The following is a 20,958-nucleotide window of genomic DNA, read 5'->3' on the forward strand; positions in this document are numbered from 1 at the left end:
AATGAAAAATGTTTAGGACGCTCAGGAGACAAAGAACAGATTAAGGAATGATCTCCACCGCACAGACCTCAAGCCTCTTATGCGTGCAGGGCACAGTTCCAGTGCAAATGTCCGCAGGGACGGACGGCATGAGGGCCCCCACTGGGTGCCTCGGGCTCCTTCCAGGGCCGCAGTTGAAGCGGGTCGTACTGCAGGCGTGCAGAAAGGCTGGGGTTCCTCTCCTTTTCGGGCTCCTTCCTGATGGAATCCTAGGTTTTCAGCGGTTCCTTCCTGATGGAATCCTAGGTTTTCAGCGGTTCCTTCCTGATGGAATCCTAGGTTTTCAGCAGCTTCCGGAGGCGGCCTGGACTGCAGAAGGCGCCCGGGCATGTGTACTTCCACCTCCGCAGGCGCTGGCATCTCCAGGCTGCTTCAGGCCGCTTTGGACCTCACCATCGGTAGCATCTGCGTCTTCTTGAGGTGACTGGAGCCCGTCTGTGGTTTCAGCCATTGACTTCTGGACATGGGAGTGTCGAGGCCATTTTTGGCCCCTCTCATATCCGGGAAGGGCTCCGTGCCCAGTGGAGGCGCAGTGCAGCAGCCAGCTCGCAGCAGCGCTCCCGTAGAGCCGATGGCATCGGCAGGAGTGGCGGCTCAGCACAGGGAAGTTATCCAGTGCCCAGGCCCAGGCTTGCTCTCGGTTTAGGTCCCATGGCACGTGGGGCTCTAGACCTGCTTGCCTCCAAGACAGCTCTTCCAAGGTTGATGGTTGGAACTGCACAGCCTCAGCCTGGCAAGGCTTGACCAGGCCCAGCCATAGCTAGTCTAGGAAAAGAGCAAATGGCCGTGTTTTTATATTTTGACGTTTGCATTTCAATATTAATTTTTTTTGGTAATCTAATGCATTCAAAACATGGTTCTCAAAAAAAAAAAAAAGAAAAGAAAAAGAAAAAAGCATGTTTCTAACCAGGGGTCCTTCATCTTCTGCAGAGGCCAAGGGTGTCCCTGGCACAGTAAAAGTTTGGAAGCCCTGCCCTAAAGCCTCACCTCACCTGGCAGCTGGCTGTTTCATTCATAGCAAATGTTCTGTATATTCACCATGTACCAAACACACATGTCACTAACGATACAGACATATGTGCACTGACATTGACCTCCTCACTGTCTTACTATAGTCCCATCCACAGCCACCTTATCAGAGTCCATGGGACTCTGACAACTTGTAATGGGAAAATTAACCATGCCTGTAGGGGTGGACGGCCTGGGTAGCGGGAGGTGATTTGTGAGTACCAGGAAAGCTGGCCCTGGGGCAGACCTGGGCAGGGCAGAGCACAGCTTGCAGGACCTAGTACACAGTGTGGGGAACTGAATTTGGGTTTTGACCTTTGAAGCTGTGCATAAAGTGTAAAACAAGAAGAGGAGTGGAGGCTGGGGTCGTATTTGTAGTTTAAAATGAGCATTTGCCACACAAGGCCAGGAGCTTCAGACCAGCCTGGTTAACACAGCGAGACCCTCCTCTCTGTGAGAAATTAAAAAAAAAAATAATAAAAGCCAGGCATGTTGGCATGTGCCTGTAGTCCTAGCTGCTCAGGGGGCTGAGGCGGAAGGATCATTTGACTCCTGGGTTACAGTGAGCTCTGATTGCCACTGCACTTCAGCCTGGGCCAGAGTGAGACCTTTTCTCAAAATAAAATAAAATAAGATAAAATAAAATAAAATATAACCTTTTGGGCAGGCGTGGAAAGGGGCTGGAGAGAATAAGAGGAAACAGATAAGCCCCCTCCCTGGGAACAACAAGGGACTCTTATCACCAGAGATGGCACCACAGGCAAACAGACACTGTCACAAAACTAGCATATTATCTTTCCTAGAAGTCCTTTGTTTTCCCCAAGTGCCCTTTCCCCCAACCTTTTGTTGGTTTACGAGCTCTCCAATTCTAACCTCCTAGTACATGAATAAAAATGTCTGTCGGGGTGGTGGTGTGAGCCTGTAGTCCCAGGTACTTGAGAGGCAGAGGTGGGAGGATCCTCCTACCGTAAGAGTTCCTGACCAGCCTGGGCAATACTGACTCCGTCTCAAACAAAAAACAAAAAGCTACACAACTCCGTTTCTCTTGCTAATTTGTCTTTTGTCAGTTTAATTTGCAGGCCCCCAGATGCTGAATCTAAGAGAGCAGAGGAAAAGCTTTTCCTCCCTGACATAACCATCCAGGGGAAAGTCTGGAATGGAGGGTCAGAGGGGTGGGGAATGGAGTTAGGAGAAGTAGATGGATTCAGCGCAGTCTTTGGAGAATGTACATCACTGAGGTCAAGATGTCCTAGAGAATGGCCCTTCTGGGTTCATAATTCTGCTTCTGTCCGTTAACAGCAACTTAGTCCCTTCTGTGCCTGTGGGGATAATCAGCCAGGATAGACTGGATTATGCTGCTCTAACAACCCCAAATTTCTCTGATCTAATAAAAGTATACTCAAAGCTGTATACCCTTCAAGGGTCCCCTGGGGTCTCTGCTCATTGTAGTTCCTGCCCAGGCTACAGGCATAACCATGTGAAAATCAAGGGCTTTCTTGGCAAAGAGAAAGAGAGCTCTAGAAGCTTTGGCACTGGCAAATAAATAAATGCTTGGCGTATGGGTGATATATGGCTCTTCCGGCTCAGGTCCTTGGCCAGAATTAATCACATGGTCTCACCTTAACTGAACAGGTGAGTTAATATGCAGAAAAATATTCAAGCTGGGTGAGGTGGCTCACACCTCTAATCCCAGCACTTTAGGAGGCCGAGGTGGGAGGATCGCTTGAGCCCAAGAAGATCATGGTTGCCATGAACCATGATCATACCACTGCACTCCAGACTGGGGACCAAAGTGAGACCTTGTCTCTAAAAATTAAAATATTTAGAATGTTTCCTGGCATAAAAGATGTGCTACATGTGTATTATTACTGTTGCTATTGCCAGAAAGTACAATCAACAGGAACTGCTGGTGGCTTGAGGGGGAGCACATGGTCATAGCTGACTCCCAGGTTTCTGGCCTGTATTGTGACCATCACTGCCATCAGGAACCCTAGAGCAGGTCGGGTGTGGTGGCTCATGCCTGTAATCCCAGTACTTTGGGAGGCTGAGGTGGGTGGATCACTTGAGGCCAAGAGTTCAAGACCAGCCTGGCCAACATGGTGAAACCCCCCATCTCTACTAAAAATACAAAAATTAGCCGGATATGGTGGTGGGCGCCTGTAATCCCAGCTACTTGGGAGGCTGAGGCACAAGAATTGCTTGAATCCGAGAGGTGGAGGTTGCAGTGAGCAGAGATCAAGCCACTGTACTCCAGCCTGGGCAACAGAGCAAGACTCTGTCTCGAAAAAAAAAAAAGAAAAGAAAACCTGGAGCAGGCTTGGGGTACACGGCATGGGTCACTACTCTTGGATACAATTGACAAAAACCACAATCAACTGGCTTAAGCCGTTTTATAATCCAGCATTAGGCCAGCCTGGATCCAGGAGTCAGATACTGAGATCAAGCTTTGATCTGCTCAGGATTCCCCCCTCCCCAAGGCTCCTGCTTCCAGATGACCCCAGTGTGCATTTCATCCGCCAGTGTGGGTCACATGTCCATCCCTGACCAGGGTGCTACAGTGCTCTGGTTGGCCAAGCTTGGGCCATGGGTTTACCTCACCCTACCTGTACGCAAAAGTACGTGGTGGCCTAACACAGGTGGGGGACCCTGCTTCAATACCAGCCTTTATCCACAGATGACCCCACGCCTTCTGCTCCAGGGCATCAGGGTTATAACACATGGGACACACGGGACACACATACACTCCCACACAACATCCACACACCCCACAAAACTACCTGAGCCCACATAGTCAGGGCAGGGACAGGCACAGAACAAAGTGGGTGCACAGGGACTCGCAGGGAGGTCGAAGAGCTGAGTCTGGTCAGGAGGCTGAGGGGGAAGAGCAGGCACTGGGCTGTGAGTGTGCAGAGCTGGAGGTGGGGGACTGCGGTAAGTACCCGTCCTGGGGTGCGGGCCCTGCTGGGAAGCACTGGGAGCAAGAAGGGTTAGATCCTCAAAGTCAGATAATTCTTCCAGAAGGTTTTCTTTGTTTTGTTTTGTTGAGACACCAAGACTGGAGTGCAGTGGCGCCATCTCAGCTCACTGCAACCTTCGCCTCCCAGGCTCAAGCAATTCTCTTGCCTCAGCCTCCCGACTAGCTGGGACTACAGGCACCTGCCACCACGCCCAACTAATATTTTTTATTTTTAGTACAGATGGGGTTTCACTCTGTTGGCCAGGCTGGTCTCGAACTCCTGACCTCGTGATCTGCCCACCTTGGCCTCCCAGTGCTGGGATTACAGGCGTGAGCCACCGTGCCTGGCCGCTTCCAGAAGGTTTTCGATGGGAGCAGGTGGAGGGAAGCGAGAGGGCCATCGCTCCTGCTGCGGGGGCAGCCCCCTCCACGGGATCCCACACTCCTGACCCGTTCAGTATAGACGGGGTACTCTCGGTGCGGCCTGTCATCGCTCTCTCTGGGGCTGGCGCTCCTAGAGAAGGCCATGCTGACCTCTCCCCTACCTCGCTCCAGATTCCCCTTCTTGAGCTGCTTTTCCCACAGTCCCCCCAGGCGCCACTGAGAGCCTCCAGTCTTCGATGGGCTTGGGGCGCCTGGACCCTTCCGGGGTCACTTTGCCGTCTTCCTCCAGCCCCCCTCCCTACTCCTTGTCGCCGCCCCCTCTGTCTTTTCAGGACTTTCCGCACTCAGGCTGGCCTTGTGCTTTGGGGTACCCCAGCAGTGCCCCCGGGTCTCCGGCCACCGGGTGACGGAGGAAGGGAGAGGCTGGCGAGGGGCCGGGGCCTTAGGTCCCAGCGCGACCCACCTCTCAGCCCCTCCTGCCGGCTACAGGTGCGCGGGACAATGAGGCAGGGACCTCGAGAACACCGGGGACTTGCGGGCCGGTGGCCCCGGGCAGGCTACTTCCGACGCGGGTGCGGGCGTGCACGGTTGGGCCGGAGCTGCGCCAGGGGCCGGGACACGCCTGGGGTCAGCGCTGGCGTCGCCGCTCGGGTGGGGCGGTTCGGGTTCGGGTCCAGTCTCCTCCCCACGGGCGGCCCGCGCCCCTTCTTCCAGTGACCCCCACATCCCTTGCGCCCCGAGCTGGAACCCCGGCAGGTTCTGCCCCGGGCCGCGCGTGCTTTCTGGGGGCCAGGGCTGTGGTTCCTGCTCCGCGTTGTGCCTTTAGACACCGCGGGGCGTTCGTCCTCCATCCCTCCCCCTTTTCCCCACTCCGCGGTTGGCGAGGGCCGCCCCCAAGTGGCGATGTCCCCCGGCACAGGCGACCCCTCAGTGCCCCTGAGGGCTCAGGGTCTCGCCCCGGTCCGGAGGCAGGCCATATTTGAATTTATTTGGTGAAATTCGCCCAGCCCGGGGGACCTCTTTCTGCAGCTCTGGGCTTCCAGTAGGAGAGGGTCCCTGGGGCTCTCAGGCCTGACAACTTGGCATCACTGAATTCTCTAACCATGTCTGTCCATGACTTGAACTCCTTTTCTTTTAGAAAGATCTTTGCAAACCCCTTGTGGGCATGCCCCTTCCCATGGCCCCAGCACCTCTTGCCTGGGCTTTGGGCTTGTCTGAAAGGGCTAAAAGGGGGTGATGTCTGGCCGGGCTGGTGGCTCACGCCTGCAGTCCCAGCACTTTGGGAGGCCGAGGTGGGCGGATCACCTGAGGTCAGGAGTTCAAGAGCAGCCTGGCCAACATAGTGAAACCCATCTCTACTAAAAATACAAAAATTAGCAAGGCTTGGTGGCGGGCACCTGTACTCCCAGCTACTTGGGAGACTGGGGAAGGAGCAGGAGAATTGCTTGAACCTGGGAGGCGGAGGTTGCAGTGAGCCGAGATCGTGCCACTGCACTTCAGCCTGGGTGACAGAGACTGTCTCAAAAAAAAAAAAAAAAAAGAAAAAAGTGATGTCCAGTGCCTGGGGATTTTTCCTAGGGAGTGGTCAAGGAAGGCCCCACTCAGGAGGAGACATTTAGGGTGGGAAGTTGCCATGTAGGGCAGGAGTGGAAAGGGTTTTGGACCAAAGGGAGAGCCAGGGAAAAGTCACCAGGTAGAATGAGCTGGCATGATTAGGAAGACGGCAGGGAGTGTGAGTGGAAGGGAGTGGCTGCAGCGCAGAAGGCCTGGAGGCCCCCACACAGACCAGGACCTCTGTAGAGGAACTCATCCCCTGTGTCCCCTGTGATTGTCAGTCTCCCTAAAGATGGCCCAGAGCGGTGCAGCCTGAATCCCTCAGTGGCCTTGTCTCTGGCTGCCCCAGCACCCACGCGGACACTTGACTCCACACCCCGAAGAAAAGAAGCGAACCTGGGAACACCACTGCCAAGGCATAGGATTATTTGGGAAGGGGAAGGGGGAACTGAGGAGGTGGTTACAACATGCTGGGCAGCAACAGACAGAACCAGACCACCCCTGTGACTGCCCCGGCTGGTCTCCTGGGACCACTGGGCGCTTGGCTTAGGCCTCTGGTGCCCTCCACACTCTTTCACCTCAGCCCCCCTGCAGTCTCTGTCCTGCCCTGAGCTCCCAGCTTACAGCCCCCAAAGCAGCTAAACAACTCGCACACCCACGGGGCATTGCCTGGGAGGGCAGCCCAAATCCTCCCACTTCAGCCCCATTTGAAAGATGAGGAAATGAGAGGCTGGTCCATAGTGGGTCTCGCGGCTCAGGTGCCGAGCTTTCCCTGGGCATGCACGCCGGGCCCTGGAGGGTGGGAAGGGGGCCAATGGACGCGGGGAGCTTGCGGGGTGGGACTGCATCGGGAAAGGCAAAGGAGTCAGAGGCCAGAAGGGGGAGAGTGTCTCTTTGGCTCCAGCCGCTGCACACGCTCTTCCTGCTCAGGGGACTCACGGGGACCCCGGAGCCACTCCCCAGCCCAGCCTCCAGGTAAGAGGTCACTGAGATGGGTGGCAGCAGGGGCCGGGGATCCCCCTATTACGACAGCCGTCATGGGACGCTGACTCACTGCCGGCCAGACCACCTGACCTCCGCGGCGGGAGGAGAGGGCCCTGCCAGGGGGTTCCCGCCGCGCCTTGTTTACCTCCGGGAGGCCTCGGCCTCGCGTGGGGGCAGGGCGGCCGCTGGGGCCACAAGGCGTGTGGGGAAGGGCCAGAGCCGGGGTCTCCACCCCAGCTTCCCAAAGACCCCCCTTCTGTGCTTCCTTCTCCCCTCCCCCCACCTCCCCCGAGTCTCTTCACCTGCCCCCAGCCCCCGCGGAAACTTCCCGCGATCCCAAACGGGCCAAATGGCGAGAAGGCAAAGGAGCTCCTTCTTGGGGGTGAGTGGGGCGCCTTGAGCGCTTCCTCAAAGCTATGTTCCCAGAGCCAGAGGGTTTTCCTTGTGTCCTCACCCTACTCAGACCGGGCCATAGCCGTGGGCTGGGGCAGGAAAGCCGGCCCTCGGCGGGGGCCACGTGGCTCTCAGGCGCCTGGGCTGCTGAGTCACGCTTGGCCAGCACCTGTCTGTAGGCCGCAGCCTCTGCCAGCACACCCCTCTGTGTCCCCTGCCCCTGTCTGCAAGGCAGTGGCTCCAGCAGGCCCTGGGGCATTTTCCACTCTCCCCCGCCGGATGCAGGGAGAGGCCTGAACCCTCTCCACAGGGCTGCTCTGGGCAGGGTGGAAGCCTTGCCCACTTCGGAGCCCTCCGGGAAGGATTATTCACACCTGTGGACCAGCCCCTGCTGTGCGCACACATCACCTTCGCACCTGACTGGCCCCATCCAGCCACTCTTCCCTCCCTCTGGGTTTCCTCCCCTGGGAGGTTTCTCCAGCTCCTGCAAGGCCTGGCCTGAAGTGGCATGAGTTGGACCCAGCAGGTTCTGACCTCCTATTCACAGGACCTTGCCTGGGAGGCTCCGGAGGGTGACCACTCGTCCTGCCCCTCTCCTTGCCCCAGTTTTGGCGGACAGGTTACTTTGGTGGCATAAAGCAGTGTTTCTTCGTTCCTAGCTGAGGAGGCTGTTGGCTGACCCCCTTGGCTGCCCACAAGGCCAACGGGCCTGAGCCGCCAACGGGCCTGAGCCCCCACAGGGCCATGGGCATTACCTGCTGAACTGAGGAGCCTATAAGGAGTCACTTGGACTGCAGTGAACACTTGGTGACCACTGACACTCAGGAGACCTTAGCTGGTCCTCCAACACCTCTCAACTGCACTCCTACTAAACTGGGAACTTCTCTGGTGTTCAGGCCAGAGTCTGGGTCCGTCCTTCAACCCAGTTAGGGGCCCATCACCGAGGATGCTATGCGCTGTAAGAGGGCTGCCACCGCGGGAGGCTGACCATGGCAGCGTCGGAACAGCACTCTGCGAGCCAGCTTGTTCTGGTCAGCAGTGCCCACTGGGCGGCCTAGCAGCCTCCTGATGTGGGGGCTGTGTCCCCCTCCCCCTGCACTGGGTACCCCCAACTGAGGATATTGCTGAGTCATGGCCGGGCCCAAGCCTGGGAGGGGCGCTGGGCTGGACCCCCGCCAGTCCCCTGATTCCAGGTGCAAAGGCTGGAGACCAGGCCTCTATGAGTGCCAGGGCCGGTTTCTTGGGGTCCTTGGTGCACCGGGGCAGTGAAGAGAGGGGTCAGCAATGAGGGGGCCGGGAGACCTGGAGCGAGGGGTAGCGGGGAAGGGGAGAGTAGTGAAGGGGCCTCTGCAGGGAGGCTCTCGCGCCGCGACGACGGTGGCGGGGGCGGGGAGGGCGCGAAAGACTCCGCCCCTCTCGCGGCGGGGCGGGGCCTCCGCGTTCGCTACAAAAGCCGCGCGTCGGCTGCGACCGGGACGGCCCGTGTTCCGCCAGCTCGCGGCTCGCTATGGCGTCGCTCACCGTGAAGGCCTACCTTCTGGGCAAGGAGGAAGCGGCGCGCGAGATCCGCCGCTTCAGCTTCTGCTTCAGCCCCGAGCCTGAGGCGGAAGCCGAGGCTGCGGCAGGTCCGGGGCCCTGCGAGCGGCTACTGAGCCGGGTGGCCGCCCTGTTCCCCGCGCTGCGGCCCGGCGGCTTCCAGGCGCACTACCGCGGTGAGCGGGCCGGGGAGCGGCGGGGGCGGTGACGCAGGCCGGGCACGGCCTCCTGCCGCGGGGTGGCTGCCCCCTCCCTTCTCGGCGATGCCTGGCGGGCCGTGAGGGGGTCTGCTCCCTGGATGGCGGTGGCCTGCATGGGTCCCCAGTTCGGCCATGGGAGCCGGCCTGGTGACTGGAGTGGTGACCAAGGCCGGGACCCGCTGCTCACCGTTGGCCCCCTGGGGCGGTGGAGCCCTGCCGGCCGGGGGCTCGAGCCTGGGGGCGTCAGACGCCCCCCCATCCCCCGCGCTGTTGGAGATTTTGGCAAGGACGCGCCGGGGCGAACTCTCTGGCTCTCCGCGGGAGCTGGGTGGTCAGGCGGGCACTCGGGTTACACTGACATCTTGCTGCGCCAGGTGGTGGGTTCAGATAATGCCCTGGAGGAGCCCGGGGAGCGCCGGCGGAGGGGAGGGAGTGACGTGGGTAAACAAGCGCGGGGGTGCGGGGGACTCGCGAGCGCCGCGACAGCGCCTGGGAGGAGGGCACTGATTGCCGGCGGAACGCTCCAGGCCAGGTCGAGTACAGATGTTTTCCCATTGGCAAGTGGACGAGAACGTTCTTCAGAAGCGTTGGTGTAGGCACAGAAGCCCCGGAACTGTTTCCTGCTGCGCTGGTGTGACCAGTGGCTGCTGGGGGTGGGGTTAGGGAGGTGGTTGTGGCCAGGACGGGGGGAGGTGGCCAAGGCCGGCCCCTGGGAGGGGGCAGTGCTAGGACCTCCCTCTGGAGTGCTGCCAGCCTGCCAGGCCCTCTGCTATTCTTAAAAAAAAAAAATTGTGATGTTATTGAGCTGTAACTGACGTAAGGGTTCACCCATTTAGTGTACAAGTCAGTGGTTTTCACCATTTTAATAGTTTTGTGGACCATATTCAATGTGAGAGCTTTTCATCACCTTATAAACGCTATATATACCTTTTATCACCCCCCTATCCACATGCCCCCAGCAACCTCCTTTCTATATCTATTCATCTTGCAATCCTGGACATTTCATGTAAATAGAATCAGACAATGTAGTCTTGCAAGTGGTTTCTTTCACTTAGTGTAATGTGTTCAGTGTTGTGGCACATATCAGTACTTTTTTTTGGAGGAATAATACTCTGTTGTATGGACAGGCCATGTTTTGTTTACCTGTTCATTAGTTGACAGACATTTGGGTTGTTTGCATCTTTGGGTGCCTCACCTGTACCCATGGTGGATGGTGTGGTTTGGTCTGCACAGTTGTGCTTTAAAGCCATTTGAGCTCACATGTATCTGTCACAACTGGAGACTACATACAAATACATGTTTTTTAGCTTTGTTAGGGAAAGAAGCAGGCAGATGCCCTCGTCTCCTTTACTCCCAAGCCACTAGAAGTCTAAGGCCTTTGTGGGGCTGGGCCTCTCAGGAGCAGGTCACAGGCAGGGATCTCCCACGGTTGAAGACGGACATGGGCCTGGTCAGATGTGGAATGAGGTGGCACGTTTCTGAAGAGGCAGCTGGCCCAAGGCTAAATAAGTGCAGCAGCCGAAGCTGCTGTTGCCCCTGTGCACAGGCCCTCCGCCCCCTGCATGGGGCTGTGGTCCAGGGCCCAGGTTGGAGCACTCACCTTGCAGGAGGTGCCAGAGCAAGGGGCCAGTCTTGCCTCTCATTCCTGCCCTCCGTGGCTCACGTAGGTGTGCTCCAGTTTATAGCCCTGTGAGTGTCCCTTTCATACTGGCCCCAGCCCATATCCAGCAGCTTATGTCCAGCTGAGAACCCCTGGGTGCTCATGTGCTGTCTTTTAAACAATCTAGATGAGGACGGGGACTTGGTTGCCTTTTCCAGTGACGAGGAATTGACAATGGCCATGTCCTACGTGAAGGATGACATCTTCCGAATCTACATTAAAGGTAAGGGGCTGCTCTGGCGGCTGCCTGAAGCCAACTCAGCTTGTACTCAGTTCCCTGCTGAGTAAAAAACAGGGCTTGATGTTCCACCAGTGAAGGGGTCAGGAATTTGAGGGCTGTTTAAGACAGGGACATAGGCCAGGTGTGGTGGCTCACGCCTGTAATCCCAGCACTTTGGGAGGCCGAGGCGGGCAGGTCACCTGAGGTCAGGAGTTTAAGACCAGCCTGGCCAACATGGTGAAACCTTGTCGCTACTAAAAATACAGAAGTTAGCCGGGTGTGGTGGTACACGCTTCTGGTCGCAGCTACTCAGGAGGCTGAGATGAGAATCGCTTAAACCTGGAGAGCGGAGGTTGCCACGAGCCGAAATCACATGACTGTATTCCAGCCTAGGCGACAAAAAAAAAAAGACATATTAAGTGCTGTGCCTGACCTGAGAAAGAGAAGTCGAAGTTCACTCTAGGGATGGGGTCTGGTGCCGTGGTGCTTGGGTGAAGAGCAAGGCCAAAGCTGTGCAGACAGGGCTCCTTGCTGCTGCTCTGCTGCCTGCGCCACAGTTCCCGGGTAACAGACACAGGGACTGGGAACCTCCTAGCAGGTTCTTGGTTGCTCTGCTGCCCTCATCTAAGTGGCTGAATTTTGTGTGGACTCCATGCTGGAGAGCAGGGCCAGGGGCCTTGCTGGCAGTGACAGCCCCACAGTGACGATAGAGCAGGGCCAGGGGCCTTGCTGGCAGTGACAGCCCCACAGTGACGATAGAGGGGGAGGACTTTAGGGGGCCCCACCCTAGCGGCTCTCTCTACCCTTCCTGTAGAGAAAAAAGAGTGCCGGCGGGACCACCGCCCACCGTGTGCTCAGGAGGCGCCCCGCAACATGGTGCACCCCAACGTGATCTGTGATGGCTGCAATGGGCCCGTGGTAGGAACCCGCTACAAGTGCAGTGTCTGCCCAGACTACGACTTGTGTAGCGTCTGTGAGGGAAAGGGCTTGCACCGGGGGCACACCAAGCTCGCATTCCCCAGCCCCTTCGGGCACCTGTCTGAGGTGAGCAGGCCCTCTCTGCAGGCCTGGGGTGGGCTCAGGGTGGCGGGAACCTTGTCCCACTCACTGCCTGCCGCTCTGCTAATTCCTCCCCCAGGGCTTCTCACACAACCGCTGGCTCCGGAAGGTGAAACACGGGCACTTCGGGTGGCCAGGATGGGAAATGGGCCCACCAGGAAACTGGAGCCCACGTCCTCCTCGTGCAGGGGATGCCCGCCCTGGTCCCACGGCGGAATCAGGTGAGGCTTGCGTTGGAACCGGCTTCTGATTGGTGACAGTAGTCAGGCAGCCTGTGTGCAAGGCAAGAATTCAGGATACCTCCCCACCTTCCCAGTGTCCTACAATCACACAAGAACCCTGCAAAGTGGGGAGTATCTCTGCATTTCCCAAATGGGGAAACTGAGGTGCCTAAGTGCCTGAGGCCACAAATTTACCTGCACAGCCCTTCCCACCTCCGAAGGCTGCCCTCTCGAGGTACCCTGAGGTGCAGGCAGGGAGGCCCTTCCAGCCCAGGGATCTTTGATGCTCTTTGTTCTCTTTTGTGATGATTGTCGGGAAGAACAGAGCCAAAGTTGCTGAAGTCCTTTTAAACATAGTTGTAAGTTAAAGACTTACCCCTTAGCTTTGTAGTCTAGATTTTTGGATTCTGATGTTATTAATGTTACTGTGTCCTATGAATCACCTCACCCTTTGGGACAAAGATGGGGATGTTTGCTTGACTTTGAGTAAATAACATATTTACTCAAGGATGTGATCAATATTCACAGTGTACTGAGCCTGAGCCTCTGGGGTTGCTGAGCACCAGGGTCGCAGATGAGGGGAGATGGCACGGGAGAGTGGAGATGCTTCTCTGTGCAGGGCCAGCGGGTGCCGAGTGGGAGGAAGGAGAGGGGGATGCTGAGTGGGCCACTGGACGAGACGTCCGGGTTAAAGGTCACCCGGGAACACAGGGACCTTGGCAAGACGGTGACAGGACTGTGACAGGTATCCAAGGCATTAAAGATATCTTTATCTTATCTTTGTAAAAATCAAAGCTTCTGGTCCATCGGAGGATCCCAGTGTGAATTTCCTGAAGAACGTTGGGGAGAGTGTGGCAGCTGCCCTTAGCCCTCTGGGTGAGTGCGCCTCCTTGCCCGTGCTTCCCTAACTCAGCCTGCACTTTATGTAACTTTCACCTGGAATACTGCAGAGGAACGGGTAATTGACATGCCCTTGACACTGGTGAGGATTTGTTGCCTCAAATCAACCTTTAGTAGTGCTGGACTTACAGGCAACTCAAGGTTGAACTTCCTGACAAAATTCTCGAGCTTTCTACATGGAGTGAAGTAGAATCAGCTGGCATTTGGTTGGGATAATCCCAGTAAGGGAGGGTGACCAGACTCTGATTGCAGGTCTTGCCTGTCACCTCTGACTGCCCTCCTTTGGGTGAACAATAGTCTGCATTTTCCCCTAAGCCAGGCCTTGGGATTTGGACTTCTGAGGACCTGGGTAGTAGTTGGTTGACATGCTATTTATCTTTTCCTTCTTTTAGTTTACAACCCCCAAACCTCTGGTGCTTCTGAGTGCTGGGCCTGCCTCAGAGCAGGGAGAAAGTGGAGGCAGGTGCTCTGGGTGACACCCAGTTCTGGTGCCTCAGGTTGCACAGTGGGTCTGTGGGGTGGGTGAAGGTGCCACCTGACCCCAGGCATGAGCTCAGGCTCTGAGACCCCTCCCCGCTGGGCTTTAGAAAGTGCCTGTTGTGTCTGGCTAAGGGTCTGGGGCGGGTGCTGCAGGGTTAGGCATGCGGCAGTGAGAATCAGTGAATGAAGCCAACTTCTAGTTCAAGGTGACGGTGGATCCGTGATGGCAGATGGATCGCTGGGACACTAGCATCTCTCGCTAGACGAGTGAGCTTGTTTTTGTGACTGCAGTGGACAGGCTGTGTTCACCCAGCCTGTCCAAAGGTTGTGTTCACCCAGCCTGTCCAAAGGTTGTGTTCACCCAGCCTGTCCAAAGGTTGTGTTCAGTGTCTGAAAGAATGCTGCCAGGAGGGGCGTCCGAACCCTGCCTGCTGCCTCCTGTGGCTACAGGGCATGACTGCCATCTGCTCCAACTCTGCTCATTCCGCTTTTTTTTTTTTTTTTTTTGAGATGGAGTCTTGCTCTGTCACCGAGGCTGGAGTGCAGTGGTGCCATCTCTGCTCACTGCAACCTCCGCCTCCTGGGTTCAAGTGATTCCCCTGCTTCAGCCTCCTGGGTAAGTGGGATTACAGGTACCCACCACCATGCCCAGCTAATGTTTGTATTTTTTTAGTAGAGACGGGGTTTCGCCACGTTGGCCAGGCTGGTCTTGAACTCCTGACCTCAGGTGATCCACCCGCCTTGGCCTCCCAAAGTGCTGGGATTAAAGGCATGAGCCACTGTGCCCGGCCTTGCTCATTCCACTTTGAGGCGGCAGTGACATCTTGGCATTGCTTCTGAACTAAACAGCCCAAACACACATGGCTTCTGTACTAGAGTTTAGAGGCGAAGTCAGAGAATAGGAGAGAAGAATCACTATTCTGGTTTTTTTTTTTTTTTTTTGGAGACAGACTTTCACCCTTGTCACCCAGGCTAGAGTGCAATGGTGTGATCTTGGCTCACTGCAACCTCTGCCTCCCAGGTTCAAGCGATTCTCCTGCCTCAGCCTCCCGAGTAGCTGGGATTACAGGTGCCCGCCACAACGCCCAGCTAATTTTTGTATTTTTAGTAGAGACGGGGTTTCACTATGTTGGCCAGGCTGGTCTCAATCTCCTGACCTGGTGATCCACCTTCCTCGGCCTCCCAAAGTGCTGGGATTACAGGTGTGAGCCACTGAGCCCGGCCAAGAATCAGTATTCTTAATGCTTTCCAAGGAGGGTAGAACAGTGGAGCACTGAGATCATGACTGAGAGATAGGCTGTGCCTAAATCCTGCCACTCACTCTGGACGTAGTTAAAGGTCTGAGAGATTGCCGGTGAATTTGGAGGTATGAACAAGAGTCCTTCACTCAAAGAACAAAGGAGACATCCCGGGAAGTCACAAAACCAAGTCTAGGTTCAGGTAGAGACTTTAAAACAGGGCAGATCCCCAGACCTTACCTTTTTTTGATCCTGGTAAGTGGGTGTTGGTGGAGCCTGGGATCTGTCTGGGAGGCTGCCCAGGTGCTTGGGGTCACACTGTCTCAGGACCCACCTGTGCTGGTGCAGCATCTCAGAACTGAACTGGACGCCCTACTTGGCACAGACAGGAATAATCTTGCAAGTGCTCAGATGTCTTTTTTTTTTTTTTTTGAGACAGAGTCTGGCTCTGTTGCCCAGGCTGGAGTGCAGTGGCGTGATCTCAGCTCACTGCAAGCTCCCCCTCCCGGGTTCACGCCATTCTCCTGCCTCAGCCTCCTGAGTAGCTGGGACCACAGGTGCCCACCACCACACCTGGCTAATGTTTTGTATTTTTAGTAGAGACGGGGTTTCACCGTGTTAGCCAGGATGATCTTGATATCCTGACCTCGTGATCCACCCACCTCGGCCTCCCAAAGTGCTGGGATTACAGGCATGAGCCACTGCACCTGGCCTTCAGATGTCTTTGAGCACTAAAAGCTAAAGGCTTAAAGTGGATAGAATTGCTTTCTCCTAACTAGGGAGGAGCCTGGAGCTCTACAAACAAGGAAGATTTCAGTAAAATAGACTGAGTGGTTTCAGCTGAGGAGAGCCAATCGAGGAACGGCTTAGACTGTTGTAGAAGTTAGGGCTAGTTTCTTTATGAGGAACTATAAGCCTGATGACTCACAGGTTAACTGCCTAGAAGGGACTGTTCCCAGAGCAGGGCCCAAAGGGGAACGAGTCAACAGCTGCCTCCCTGTGGCAGTGTGTGTAGGGTAAGCGGCGGCTTTCATGTGAAGTGTCAAGGCCTTTTGGTAGGTGGGGTGAGAACCCGCTGAGGGAGCCACCGAGACCCAGGCTGCTCCTGGCTGGGAGGCTGCAGGCCCCGAGATGCAGGACACGAAGCCACAGGGCCCCTCCTGGTCACAGTATCTTTGATAAACCGACACGCAGAGGCTTTGTGGGGCAGCAGGGCACGGAGCATCGTCTAGTCTTTTTTTTTTTTTTTTTTTTTTTTTTTTAACTGAAAGCAAGTTTCTTAAGAAAGTAAAGGAATACAAGAATGGCTACTCCATAGACAGAGTAGCCTGTCCAATCTTATTATAAGGCCTGAAATCTCAGGCTTTCATCATCAAGTTGGAGAGATCCTAATTCTGTAATTTCTCTGATCTGTTTACAGGCGAGTCTCATTACTCATCCATTTAAAAAGCATATGGGTGTTGATTGTACTATTCTTTCAACTTTTCTGTTTGTTTCAACCTTTTTTCTTTTTTGGAAACAGACTTTTGCTCTTGTTGTCCAGGCTGGAGGGCAATGGTGCGATCTTGGCTCACTACAACCTCCACCTCCCGGGTTCAAGCGATTCTCCTGCCTCAGCCTTTCTGAGTAGCTAGGATTACAGGCATGTGCCATCACGCCTGGCTAATTTTGTATTTTTAGTAGAGACGAGGTTTCTCCGTGTTGGTCAGGCTGGTCTCGAACTCCCGACCTCAGGTGATCCGCCCGCCTTGGCCTCCCAAAATGCTGAGATTATAGGCGTGAGCCACTGTGCCCGGCAGCTTCAACCTTTTCGTAATCACAAGTTGGGAAGAATAAAGGAGAAAAATAATTTAAATATTACAGATGGAGGTACTCGTAGTTAAGCCTGCTTTTACCTCTGCTCCCCCCTTAAACTCTATTGAAATAACAGGAAAGGGCTTACACAAAAAAGAAAACACCATAGACAAAGAAAGTAACAGAGGAAAAGACAAAGATGTGATCAGCTTTTGGAAGATGGAAATGGAGGGAGGGTGGCAACCTGCTGAGGGAAGCTTCAGAAATCTCTGTGCCAGAACAGGGCATCCTGGTGAGAAGCAAGACCATCTGTTCAGGTACCAGGAAAAGGCAAGAGGTGGGAGTGATGGGGGACAGGAACAAGGGCGGAGGGTTGAAAACCTCTAGTAAGTGTCAGTTAGAGATTTCAGGGCCCACTTGGCCAGATGACGGCTCTTGCCAACAATTGAAGGAGACCTCATGTTTAATTCCAGGGGTACCTGACCCAGGGAAGCTTCAGCATGGGATACCAGAGACACAGGGCAGGGTGAGGCACCAGCCTGAAACTGGGCATCCCAAATGAGCAGTGGGCCCAGCAGTCAGTTCCCTGGCCAGGCAGGAGGTGGAGTCCCTGCTGAGGGAGGCTGAATGCCCCCAGACAAGTGTCCTGCAGCTCCTGCCTGCCAGACCCCCGGGCACCCTGCAGAGGGGAAGTTAGTGATGGCGCTGGCCCCACAGAAGGCTTCCTGTCCACCTTTTCTTAGTGCTTCTGTGGGATCAGACAGCCGTGGGTCACCAGCCATCTGGGGAAAGCCCCCACACATGGGAGAAAAGGTCTTAAAGGGAAGAGAATGTTAATGCCCTCAGTGAGATACAAAAGAGTATTGTCTGCATGAAAAAGGAACAGGATACTATAAAAAGGATAACAAAGGGAATAGAATAAGAAAGTTCTTGAAATTAAAAAATGTAAATAGAAAAAAGGCTTAGATTCTAATATTGTCTCAAGGAGATATTCCAAAAGCAAAATAGAGATAGAAGGAGAGGAAAGATTAAAAAAACTAGTGTAGGAACAAGTCTAGAAGCCCAATATAGGATGAGTAGCAATTCCAGAACAGAAAACTGAAAGGAGGAAATGAACATAGAATGCAAGGTAGTTTCTTGACGCCAGGCATGGTGGCTCATGCCTGTAATCCCAACACTTTGGGAGACCAAGGCGGGCAGATGACTTGAGCTCACGAGTTTGAGACCAGCCTTGGCAACATAGGGAGACACCATCCCCCACTTCCTGTGTCTACAAACACTACGAAAATTAGCCAGGCATGGAGTTGTGTACTTATGGCCCCAGCTACTCGGGAGGCTGAGGTTGGGGATGGCTTGAGCCTGGGAGGCAGAGGGTGCAACGAGCCTGGATTGTACCACTGCCCTCCATCCTGGGTGACAGAACCAGACCTTGTCTCAAAACAAAAATGCAAGATAGTTTCTTGGCAATGAGGATGTTATCTTCTAGATTGAAAGCGGCCCTGACAATGGCTGAGAAAGACCCCACAGCAAAGCTTATCGTTGTCAAGTGTCAGAACCCTGAGGATAAAGAAAGAGGGGCTTCTAAAACTCTAGGTTATTGTAAATACTTGGGAATACAAAGAGCAAACAAACATGAACAGCTAGGAGACAATGGAACAACTGATGACGCCAGAAATCAGTTAAAAAGGCTTTTCGGCCTAGAATTCTTTTGTTTCTGAAACAGGGTCCCACTGTCACTGGGCTGGAGTGCAGCGGTGCAGTTGTCTTGATCTCGTGGGCTCAAGTGATCCTTCTGCTTCAGCCTCCCAAGTAGCTGGGACTCCAGGCACGTGCCACTGTGCCTAGATATTTTTTTTCTTTTTTACTCCCCCCCGCCGTGAGTCAGAGTCTCGCTGTCGCCCAGGCTGGAGTGCAGTATCGTGATCTCAGCTCACTGCAGTTTCCACCTCCTGGGTTCAAGCAGTTTTCTGGGTTCAGGCAATTTTCAGCCTCCTGAGTAGCTGGGATTACAGGCACCCGCCACCACGCCTGGCTAATTTTTATAGTTTTAGTAGAGACGGGGTTTCACCATCTTGGCCAGGCTGGTCTTGAACTCCTGACCTGACCTCATGATCCACCTGCCTTGGCCTCCCAAAGTGCTGGGATTACAGGCGTAAGCCACTGCACCCAGCCCTGTGCCCAGCTATTTTAAAAATTTTTTGTAGAGATGGGGTCTTGCCATGCTGCCCAGGACGATTTTGAACTCCTGGGCTCAAGAGATCTCTCATGTTGTTCTCCCAAAGTGTTAGGATTACATGCATGAGCCACTGTGCCTGGTCCAGCCTAGAATTCTATACCCAGCTAAAACGATCAAGTATCAGGGCAGAACAAAGTTACTTTCTGGTATACAGTCTGAATTATTTTAACCTTGGTTTCAACCACGTGAAGAGAGAAACCCAAGATGAAGCACAGAGGTATTAGCAAACAGGGGACCTAACAGGACAGAGGGTGAAAGGAAAGGCGGTCACAGCATCACAGTGCAGCCTCTGCCCAGAGAGCTGCCAGTCCTGGCTGGAACAGGAGGCTGCACAGCAAGGGGCACTCTCTATGGAAAACACCAGAACCAGTGGGGCCTCTGATCCACTTCACCCTTGTAGAAAACTATGGAGATGCTGTGGGAGAACATGGGGAAAGTTAGCAAATGAAAAGAGAAGGCAGGCTGGGTGCAGTGGCTCATGCCTGTAATCCAAGCACTTTGGGAGGCCAAGGCGGGCGGATCACCTGAGGTCAGGAGTTCAAGACCAGCCTGGCCAACATGGTGAAACCCCATCTCTACTAAAAGTACAAAAATTAGCTGGGTGTGGTGGCGGGTGCCTGTAATCCCAGCTACTCGGGAGGCTGAGGCAGGAGAATCGCTGGAACCTGGTGGGCGGAGGCTGCAGTGAGCCGAGATCGCAGCACTGCACTCCAGCCTGGGCGACAGAGTGAGACTCCGTCTAAAAAAGAAAAAAAAAAAAGAAAAGAGAAGCCATCATCAGTGGTAGGAAAACAAAAGCTATACGAGGAGATAGTCTCTGCTACTTGACCCAGCAAAGAACATTTAGATGGAGGTACTAGCTGAAACATTAAATTTTCTTTTTGACTTTTTTTTTTTTTGAGATGGAGTCTTGCTCTGTCACCCAGGCTGGAGTGCAGTGGCGCCATCTCGGCTCACTGCAACCTCCACCTCCCGGGTTCAAGCGATTCTCCTGCCTCAGCCTCCCGAGTAACTGAGACTACAGGCGAGCGCCACCACGCCCAGCTGATTTTTTGTATTTTTAGTAGACGGGGTTTCACCGTGTTAGCCAGGATAGTCTCGATCTCCTGACCTCGTGATCCGCCTGCCTCAGCCTCCCAAAGTGCTGGGATTACAGGCGTGAGCCACCGTGCCTGGCCACTGAATGTTCTTTTAACCAAAGTGCTGGGATTACAGGCTGAGCCACCACACCCGGCCCCTGAATGTTCTTTTAACAAGAAATTGAGTCTTGGAGAGGGTAGTGGAAGGAGAGACAGATACTGGTCTAGAGGAGGAAATGCACAGATGTGAACTCCATCAGCAGGCAAGAGCAGCATGAGCTGAAAGGGCACAGGGAGGCTTTGGGGAGTGGGATGGGGGCAGGGAGTGTGCACCACAGCCTTTGGCAACTGGTGACTCTAAGCTGTGGGTGTGGAGACTTTTGACACATTTAATTTCAAAAATAGTGCAGGTGATTCTCCCCTCTGTCCCTGGTGAGTCACGTGAGCCTGGAGGTGTGCAGGCTCCCTGCGGGGCCAGTGTTGGGCCCTATGCCGCGCCTGCACGGCCCATCCACCTCCCGGAGCAGAGCCCCAGCGTTTAGGTGCGCGTATGTGTCACCGCACAAAGCCTCCACGTGCAGGTGTCAGGAGGCACATGGCCTTCCATCACTGTGGCTGGAAGCGCCTGCCACGTGCAGTATTGGCTCTCCCTGTACTTAGGGCCTGGCCCTACCTGCTGTGTGGCCCCTGTCCTGCATGGTTAGGAAAAACAAGGTCTCTTTCGACTTTCTGGCTCAGGAGCTGACCTTAGATGCTAGCTGAGATTAATGTTTTACTGAATTGGAGAAAGAGAAAGGTCCAGTATCATGGGTACACCAAGAATGTTTCCAGAAGCCACAGAGATTTGTAGCTGGGATATTGGGAGAAGCCTCTGACTCATAGGTTTACATTGTCTGGTCCCATACTGGCTGTGTGATTCCGGGGTCGAGCTGGGTAGGAGAACTTAGCACCTGCATCCACATGCTGAGTGCCACCATCCAGACACCTGTTTGTGGGGAATGAACGTGAGATCTTCGT

General features: G+C 54.7%; 1 protein-coding gene across 8 annotated transcripts in view; it reads left to right on the plus strand.

Moving 5' to 3' along the window:
- Positions 1-20,958, plus strand: part of SQSTM1 (sequestosome 1) — a 29,472-nt gene that overhangs the window by 5,912 nt on the left and 2,602 nt on the right. For 6 of the 8 annotated variants that reach the window (XM_063724566.1, XM_063724567.1, XM_063724565.1 and 3 more), the window contains 4 exons: positions 10,842-10,937; positions 11,749-11,978; positions 12,073-12,214; positions 13,010-13,090. In XM_063724566.1, the coding sequence (XP_063580636.1) occupies positions 10,889-10,937; positions 11,749-11,978; positions 12,073-12,214; positions 13,010-13,090 (502 nt within the window). In that variant the 5' untranslated portion in view covers positions 10,842-10,888. Of the gene's footprint in view, positions 1-8,751; positions 9,031-10,841; positions 10,938-11,748; positions 11,979-12,072; positions 12,215-13,009; positions 13,091-20,958 lie in introns of those variants that run through there. The other 2 variants (XM_009241370.4, XM_063724560.1) reach the window with 2 other exon arrangements.

Source organism: Pongo abelii, chromosome 4 (assembly GCF_028885655.2).
Source record: "Pongo abelii isolate AG06213 chromosome 4, NHGRI_mPonAbe1-v2.0_pri, whole genome shotgun sequence".
In the NCBI taxonomy this organism is placed as follows: Eukaryota; Metazoa; Chordata; class Mammalia; order Primates; family Hominidae; genus Pongo; species Pongo abelii.